This window comes from Sorex fumeus, unplaced genomic scaffold, assembly GCF_029834395.1.
Source record: "Sorex fumeus unplaced genomic scaffold, SorFum_2.1 ptg000019l, whole genome shotgun sequence".
NCBI classification, from domain to species: Eukaryota; Metazoa; Chordata; class Mammalia; order Eulipotyphla; family Soricidae; genus Sorex; species Sorex fumeus.
The window spans coordinates 39,545,039-39,554,483 of record NW_026606076.1 but is presented as its reverse complement, the minus strand read 5'-3'; the positions used below and the strand labels follow the sequence as shown (position 1 = coordinate 39,554,483).

Here is a 9,445-nt window from a genome sequence, read left to right as displayed (position 1 = left end):
TCTTTTTTTTAATTTGATTTTTGGGTCACACCCAGCGATGCTCAGGGGTTACTCCTGGCTCCGCACTCAGGAATTACTCCTAGCGGTGCTGGAGAAACTATATGGGATGCCGGGGATTGAACCCAGGTCGGCAGTGCAAGGCAAATGCCCTACTAACTGTACTATTGCTCTGCCCCCCTCACATAAGTTTCATTAAAATCTACCTTGCTTCACACGCACAATATGTTAGGATTCTCTTATAGAAGGGCATAATGGCCCTTGAGTGAAATGTAACAATCTTCACACACTTTCCTCTAAGAAAATATTTTTGGAGCATTTTTAACGGTTTATTTATAACAAACAATATAAAATATATTATTTGGGTTCTGCTTTGGGGCAGGGGTTGGGGTTCAGAATGGAACCATTCGAAATATGGTGGTGGAAAGGTGTAATGGTGGTGGGATTGATGTTCGAATATTAAATGTAATCAAATATTATGAACTACTTTATAAAAATAAAATAAAATTTTGAAAATAACAATAAATAAAAATTAAGATATATACATATATATATATAGACTAGAGTGATAATACAGCAGATAGAGTGCTTGCCTTGCATATGGACGACCCAGGTTCAATCCCCGCCATCCCATATGGTCCTCCAGCACCACCAGGAGTGATGCCTGAGTCCAAAGCCAGGAGTAACTCCTGAACATCGCCAGGTGTGGCCCTACAACAAACCCAAAATAAGAATATATATTTTGGGCCAGAGCTACAGTACAGTAGGTAGGGCGTTTTCCTTGCACGCAGCCGACCCAGGTTCAATCCCTAACTCCTGAGTGCAGAGCCAGGAGTGAAAAAAAGGGAGGAAAAAAGAATATATATTTTGAATTTATATATATATATTATATATAGTCACGTTATATATAGGGCTGGAACAATAGCACAGCGATAAGGCGTTTGCCTTGCACGCAGCTATCCTGGCCAAGCCAGGTTCGATTCCTCTGCCCCCTATCGGATAGCCCGGCAAGCTACCGAGAGTATCTCGCCTGCACGGCAAAGCCTGGCAAGCTACCCATGGTGTATGCAATATGTCAAACACAGTAACTACAAGTCTCAAAATGGAGACATTACTGGGCCCGTTCGAGCAAATCGATGAACAACGTGAGGACAGTGTTTGACAATGTTTATATTATATGTGGGAGCGATAGCACAGCAGTAGGGCGTTCGCCTTATATTATATATATATATATGTGTGTGTATATATATATATAATGGGGGCTGGAGAGATGATACTGACAATAAGGTGCTCGATTTGCATGAGGCACAATCCCTGGCATCCCATCTGGTCCCCCAAGCACTGCGAAGAATGATTCCTGATTCAGCTTAATCAGTGGCTGAATAAATAGCAGTACTCCTATATTTTAAAAGAAAGAGAGAAAGAAAGAAAGAAAGAAAGAAAGAAAGAAAGAAAGAAAGAGAGAGAGAAAGAAAGAAAGAAAGAAAGAGAGTGAGAAAGAAAGAAAGAAAGAAAGAAAGAAAGAAAGAAAGAAAGAAAGAAAGAAAGAAAGAAAGAGGAATGATTTCTAAGTGCAGAGCCAGGAGTAAGCCCTTAGCATCACCAATTGTGGCTCCAAGACTTATATAATAATAATCTTAATCATTTTAATACATTTTGTACATAATACAAATGTATTAACACATTTTAATACATTTTGAGTGACAAATAAGTCAGTGAAAAGTTGGAGAGATTGTGCAGAAGTTAAGGAGGATCCCTTGCCTGCAACCAACCCGAGTTCATTCACCAGCATGACATGGTCCCCCCAAGCATCTCTGGAGCAGTCCAGATAATCCCCAGAGTGCAAGATCTGAGTAACCCCCCATTCTCAGGCACTGAATTGAACGTGGTTGGCTGAGAATTACCAGTAGAGAACCCTGCGCTTCCTGGACAAACATTAGAGAGACACTCCCGCACACCCCCCCGCCAAAAAAAAAAAAAAGACAAATGAAAATTTCAAGAAATAACTAAAACATCATACTGCTACCATCTAATAGTCCTGACTGTAAGGTTAATGCCTATAGCCACCGCCTTATTTCAGTGTCAAGAAAACAGGTCCTTTAAGAACAGCCATCCCGATGACATTTTTCAGAGCCCTCTTAATGTCTTTGTTCCTGAGGCTGTAGATGAAGGGGTTCAGCATGGGGGTGACCACCGTGTACATCACCGAAGCGATGGCATTGGACTGTGAGTTCTGGGTCATAGCAGAGCTCAGGTACACGCCTATACTTGTGCAAAAGAATAAGGAGACCACAGAGAGGTGAGATGCGCAGGTGGAAAAGGCCTTATACTTGCCCTGAGCTGAGGAGATTGCACGGATGGAGGAGACGATCTTGGAGTAGGAGTAAAGGATGCCAACGAAAGGACCCCCGCCCATCACCACCACCACCGAATATTTAACCACGTCATTCAGAAAGGTGTCCGAACAGGCAAGTTGCAGCACTTTGTTGAAATCACAGAAAAAGTGAGAAATTTCCAAGTCTTCACAGAAGGACAAGCGCAAGATCAATAAGTTTTCTAACAAGGAATTGAAGGTACTCATGGCCCAGGACCCCAGAAGCAACAGCCCACAGAGCCGAGGGTTCATGATGACCGTGTAATGTAGAGGGTGGCAGATGGCCACATAGCGGTCATAGGCCATCACAGTCAGGATAAAGATGTCCAACACTGCAAAGAGCAGGAAAAAGTACATCTGGGTGATGCAGCCCTCATAGGTGATGGCTTTGTTCTGTGTCTGAATGTTCTGCAGCATCTTTGGGATGGTGGTGGAGGTGAAGCAGATGTCCACAAAGGACAGGTTGGACAGGAAGAAGTACATGGGCGTGTGGAGGTGGGGGTCTGAGCTGACGGCCAGGATGATGAGCAGGTTGCCCAGCACGGTGATTAGGTACATGGACAGGAACACCCCAAAGATGAGAGGCTGCAGTTCTGGTTCCTGTGAAATTCCCAGAAGAAAAAAATCTGAAATTCCTGTCTGGTTGCCCGTTTCCATGTTGAAACTACGTCCAAGAAAGAAGAAATAAGCATCACTGATTTTTGCACAAGAGAAAATGATAGTGTGATAACAACTCTCCCTACATTTATGTCCTGCAGCCAAGGAATTCATTTCTCTACCTGCGGGGTAGCTGAATCCTGTTACAGAGATAGCTCCTTCATACATGATGAGGATTTTCCCCCACTATTTCCCCTCAAAACCACCTGCATTGACTGTCCTATTAATATCATTATAATACACATAGGTTGGAGTACTATGTGTTGAATGTCGACCTCCTCCCAGTCACTGTCTGAGCATAAGGTACTGATAATCAAAGGGCCAGAGTATGAGTTATGTGCTAACTATGCTTACCCTTTTTTAAAAAATCCTAAAAATCTGAGCCTCAAGAGATAAAGCAGGCAGAGCACTTTCCTTGCATACAACCAACCCAGATTCAATCCTGGGCAACCTCTAGGATACCCTGAGCACCCCCCAGGAGTGATTCCTGTGTTCAGAACCAGGAGGAAGTCCTGAGCATCACTGGTTGTGGCCCCGCCCTACCCCAGAAAAAAAATTCCAACAGCAAGTCAGTGAACAAAACGCCATTCCTCAAAATAATGGTCATCAAGCACAAGAATAAAACCTCCTGACACTAGAAGAGTAAAAGGTAAAAGGTAAAGGCCCTCCCGTTGATCGTCGATTTGCTCGAGCGGGCCCAGTAACGTCTCCATTGGAGACTTTGTTGTTACTGTGTCTGGCATATCGAATACTCTCGGTAGCTTGCCGGGCTCTCCGAGAGGGGCGGAGGAATCGAACTCGGGTCGGCCATGTTGGCCGCTTGTAAGGCGAACGCCCTACCCGCTGTGCTATCTCACTAGAAGAGTAATGAACTGCAAACAATTCACAATACAGAAAGCAACGAACAACAACTAAATATGAATTCAGTTTCACATGCAAGGAAAGAGTTCTGTGGAGCTTATAGCATACTCTTTCTCACGTATTGAACATTGTTTTCCTATCAATAGTCTGGCTGTGAGTAGATACTGAAGAATAGAAAACTTCTCCAGCTGGGAGAGACTGAAGCCTTTAGGGCACCTGCTACACCTAGGTTCGATTCAAACATCACCTGGTCTTTCTAGAACATCACTCAAGACAGTCCTGGAGAACCCCTGACCATCTCCTGCTGGTCCCCAGAACCAGTCCCTTGAATTTAACTCTGACCAATGTCACCAGGATCATTCTCCAGGTCTCCTGAGAATATTTAGAAACTCCCCAACTCCAAATAAACGAGTCTCTCCTCCACTACCGTTGCTCCTAATATTTGCAGGTTAGTCTGGGTCTTTGCCATTGATAGCGAACATCATCGAGTACATCCCACCTCATCATGAAAATGCTTTTTCATCTTCCCTCCCCCTGGAGAAGCTTCCACACATCTATTTCCTTCACCCTGTAAATCGCAGGGTTGTGTGGGCAAGTTCTCTGATTCTGGTAGATTGGTTCTCTTTCCATAAATCCCCCAGTATTATTCATTACTCACTTTGTGAATAATCACTGCTTCACTGCTTCATTCAACAATCACTCGTACTTTCTCTTTAGGACTTTGGGCCACACCTGGTGATGCTCAGGGCTGACTCCTGTCTCTACACTCAGGAATAACACCTGGCAGTGCTCTGGGGACCCTATGAGATGTTCAGGGAATCACACAAAGATGAGCAATGTGCCTAGGAAGTGCCCTACCTGCTGTGCTATTGTTCCTATCCCATAAAAATGATTGTTCATTTTTATTTTACTCATTTCAGTTTTATTACGGTTGCCAGGCATTACAGAATATAAATATTAAAATAATAGTAGTAAATTTGCTCGAGCGGGCCCAGTAACGTCTCCATTGGAGACTTTGTTGTTACTGTGTCTGGCATATCCAATGCTCTCGGTAGCTTGCCGGGCTCTCCGAGAGGGGCGGAGGAATCGAACTCGGGTCGGCCATGTTGGCTGCGTGCAAGGCAGACGCCCTACCGGCTGAAATAGTAAATAGTAAATAGTAAATCCCCTTAGTTCTAAATTTAATGAGAATATACACCACTGATGTGTTATTGTAATTTTTTTACCTTTTTTTTATTGAATCACCATGAGATACACAATTACAAAGTAACTCATGATCGGGTTTCAGTCATACAATGTTCCATCACCCATCCCTTCATCAGTGTACATTTGCCACCACTAATGTCCCCGGTTTCCCTCCTGTCCCAGTCCCCCCATCACCGCCTGCCTCTTTGACAGGCACTTTTCTTCTCTCTCGCTCTCTCTCTCGCTCTCTCTCTCTCTCTTTCTCTCTCCACCCCCCCCCTTTTAGTCATTATGCTTTGCAATACAAATACTGAAATCTTATCATGTTTGTCCCTTTACCTACTTTCAGCACTCAGTTCCTGTCCAGAGTGATCATTTCCAACTGTCTTTGTCATCAATCACTCGTCTTTAAAGCTTCATTCATTGCCAGTACTCTTTAGTCTTGCAAGCAAACAACCATAGAGATTGTTCATTTCTAAGCTAGGCTGGAGGCTGGCAGGAGTCTGCAGGCAACTGAGTTTGGTTTTGATTCTCTCTCAATTCTTTCCTGCAGTCACTAAAGGGTCACTGGACTCACCTTACGGGAATCCTCAGGAAGCTCTTTTATAGAATTCCAAACCTCACCAGGAGGGTTGATGATAGAAGTTGAAGGTCTAACAGGAAATCTCTTGCTCTGTCTTCAGGATGAAATGAAACATCAGGCCCCTTGCAAAAAAAGGCAGTGCTCAGGTTCCATCCAGAACAAGACTGCAGAGACATATTTACAGTGCCCCAAGTCTACTCATTAGGTGCATTTCCCTCTGGTTCCTTCAACCTCCTCCATGCATATGATTTCCCTGGAGACACCAGTTTGGACCAAAGGAAAGTTTTCCTGGATTACCTGTGTTCCCAATACACAGGTGAGAATCCAGAGACATCTGGCTTTGATTCAGTTTCCTCCAGAGCATCACTCTTTTCCCAGGTTCTAATCTCTCAAAGTCCTTCTTTAATACTTGACTTAAAATTTTCCCCCAAAGACTAATACTGAGTTATCATCTACATCTTAAAGATTTATTTTCTTTTGGGGTCACACCCAGCTATGCTCAGGAGTTACTCCTAGCTCATGCACTCAGGAATTACTCCTGGGATGCTAGGGATCAAACCCAGGTCAGCCACGTGCAAGGCAAATGCCCTACCCTCTGTACTATAGCTCTAGCCCCAACCATCTACATTTTAGCCTTTAAATATCTCTCAATTATCAGTTTTGGGGGAAATAAAAATCTTAAATAAATAAATAAAGCTATCGCGTTGATTGGGAGTAGAACTACCGACAGCAGTGGACCACGCTAATTTGTGGGAGAATGGGGACCAATTGGATGGCAGTTTTTTGGCGAGTGGAGAGGAGAGGGCACACCAGGTGATGCTCAGGAATCACTCTTGGCTCTGCACTCAGGAATTACTCCTGGTGGTGCTCAGGGAACCATACGTTGTGCTGGGATTGAACCCGGGTTGACTGCATACAAGGCAAGCACCCTACTCTTTACTATTGTTCCAGCTCTGGACAGCAGCTATTGATTTAAAAAATAAAATGTGGATGTTACAGACTCAGGTTTTCTCTATCTAGGCTCTATGAACATTCAGCACAATGTCACACTGTGCTTGTAACATGCTAACAGCACATAATAGCATAATATGCTCCTTAAGTAAAAGGAGAACAGACACTTTTTTGAGGAAGACAAACAGGTGGCCAGTAGGTGGATGGAAAAGTGTCCATTGTCATTTATTATCAGAAAAAAATCTGGATCACGATGACAATGAGAGATCAACTCACACCAGTGAGAATGCAGAAAAGAACTGAAACAACTTGTGTTGGTAGGGATGTGGAGTTTTCTTATTTAAAAAAAATAGAATTAGGAGCTGGAGAGATAGTACAGTGAGTAGGACACTTGCCTTGCAGCTGACCTGCTTTTGAACCCTGTATCCCATAGGAGCACCACCAGGAGTGATTCCTGAGTGCAGAACCAGGAGTAACCCCTGAGCATCGCCAGGTGTGGCCCAAAAGCAAAAACAAAAAAATATTGAATAGGGGCCGGAGCAATAGTACTGCGGGTAGGGCATTTGCCTTGCACATGGCAGACCCAGGTTCAATCCCTGGCATCCCATATGGTTCCCCGAGCACCACCAGGAATAATTCCTGAGTTCAGAGCAAGGAGTAATCCCTGAGCATTGCTGGGTGTGACCCCAAAAGAAAAAAATATTGGATAATAAAATTAAAGAAATAATTCTCATTCACCACTGGTGGGAAGGTTATCTGGTTTAACTCATGTGGAAAAGTGTGGAGATTTTTTGTATATAATTTAGCTTTGTATAAATTTTTTTGTATAACTCAGCAGAGCTCAGGACTTATTCCTAGTTCTGCGCTCAGGGATCACTCCTGGAAGTGCTTAGAGGACCTTATGGGGTGCTGGGGATTGAACCCAGGTTGGTTGTGTATAAGATAGGCACCCTATCCACTGTACTATCTTTTCAGTCCCAAAAGGACTTTTTTAATAAGTTAACATTGGTTTGCACACTGCACGCATTTTAGGGAGATCATTCACAGATTTTCAAAATATACTCCACCATCAAATATCATGATTCTTCTACTCTAAATTAGACCTTTCCTCTGCAATTCAATCTAACGGACAACTTCCCTAACTCACCTCAGTAATCTCAGTTTTGTGTCCGAGCCTACGTGGTTTGATTTGTCTTTGCTTGATTTTTCCTTTTTGTTGGCTTTCTTCCGTGTGTCTCACTCATGAGTAAGATCATCTATATCTGCCTTTCTCCTTCTGACTTATATAGTAGGACAAACCCTTCAAGCTCCATCACGGTTTGTGAAAAAGGTATGATTTCACTTTTCTTGTAACTGACTCATATTCCACTGTGATAATACAACATAACATCTTTTTTCTTTTTTTTTACTGAATCACCATGAGCTACAGTTACAAAACTCTCATGTTTGAATTTCAGTCATACAATGATTGAACATCCATCCCTCCACCAGTGCACATTTTCCACCACCAATGTCCCCAGAATCCCTCCCCCATCCCCACCCCACCTCTTCCCCTGCCTCTATGGCAGACAATTTCCCTCTTACTCTCTACTTATGGGCATTATGATTTGCAATACAGATAATGAGAGGCCATCATGTTTAGTCCTTTATCTACTTTCACTGCTCATCTTCCATCCCAAGCAATCTTTCCAACCATCATTGACTGAATGATTTCTTCTCTATCCCAGCTGTCTTCTCCCCCAGCTCATAAAACAGTCTTCCAACCGTAGAGCAATCCTCCTGGCCCTTGTCTCTACTATCCTTGGGTGTTAGTCTCATACTATGATATTTTATATTCCACAAGTGAGTGCAGTCATTCTATATCTGTCCCTCTCAGATTCATTTCACTCCAGCATGATATTCTCCATGACCATCCACTTGTAAGGAAATTTCATGACTTCATCTTTCCTAATAGCTGTATAGTATTCCATTGTGTAGATATACCAAATTTTCTTTAACCAGTCATTTGTTCTCAGGCACTCGGGTTGTTTCCAGATTCTGGCTATTGTGAACAGTGCTGCAATGAACATACAAGTGCAGATGTCATTGCTGCTGTGCTTTCTGGCACCCTCGGGATATATTCCCAGAAGCGGTATTGCTACACCATAACATCTTTACGCACTCCTTGGCATTGGATTCTTGGGTAATTTCAAGATCTTGGTTATTGTAAAAAAATACTGTAATAAATAGATATATCTCTTGGGACTTTTTTGTGTTCTTAAGATAAGAGTGAAATTGCTGTATCTTATGGGAGATCTAATTTTATTTTTGATGAATAGAAGTGTTCTGAGCTAATTGAGTTCTGTTGAGATAATATTAGTTTACAAGAGTACAAATGTTTATCCACTTTAGGGGCACAACTTTGCCACATCACAACCACCACCAAAGTATACATATTCCTCCACGACAGCCCGCTGAACCCTTTCATCCCTCTGCACATGCACTTGGCAATATAATTCTGTGCTCAGGGTCTAGGGATCTGTTAGCATCAGACACTGTAGACTTTCCTAATTGGGGGTGGGGGCACACCCAGCTATGTTCAGGGGTCATTCCTGGCTCTATACTCAGGAATTACTCCTGGTGGTGCTCAGAGAACCACATGGGATGTCAGGAATTGAACCTGGGTTGGCTGCATGCAAGGCAATTGTCCTCTCCACTATACTATTTCTTTGGCCGGACTTTCTTATTTTTTTCTAGGCACATATGAGTGAGAGCAGCTGGCATCTGTCTCTATCCTTCTGACTTACTTCGCTTAGCATGACCCCTTTCCGCTCCATCAGCATGTGACTAAATTCAAA

At 43.1% G+C, this 9,445-nt stretch overlaps 1 protein-coding gene across 1 annotated transcript; it reads right to left on the bottom strand.

Annotated features, from left to right (window-relative positions):
- Positions 1-2,068: 2,068 nt before the first annotated feature.
- LOC130022273 (olfactory receptor 7A17-like) lies at positions 2,069-3,028 on the bottom strand. Its single transcript, XM_056113022.1, has one exon. The coding sequence runs from the start codon at positions 3,026-3,028 to the stop codon at positions 2,069-2,071; it is 960 nt and encodes a 319-aa protein (XP_055968997.1).
- Between the last annotated feature and the right edge of the window lie 6,417 nt (positions 3,029-9,445).

Excerpts from the sequence above, each read along its gene's own strand:
- LOC130022273 (XM_056113022.1), bottom strand. The coding sequence starts at position 3,028 with ATGGAAACGGGCAACCAGACAGGAATTTCAGATTTTTTTCTTCTGGGA.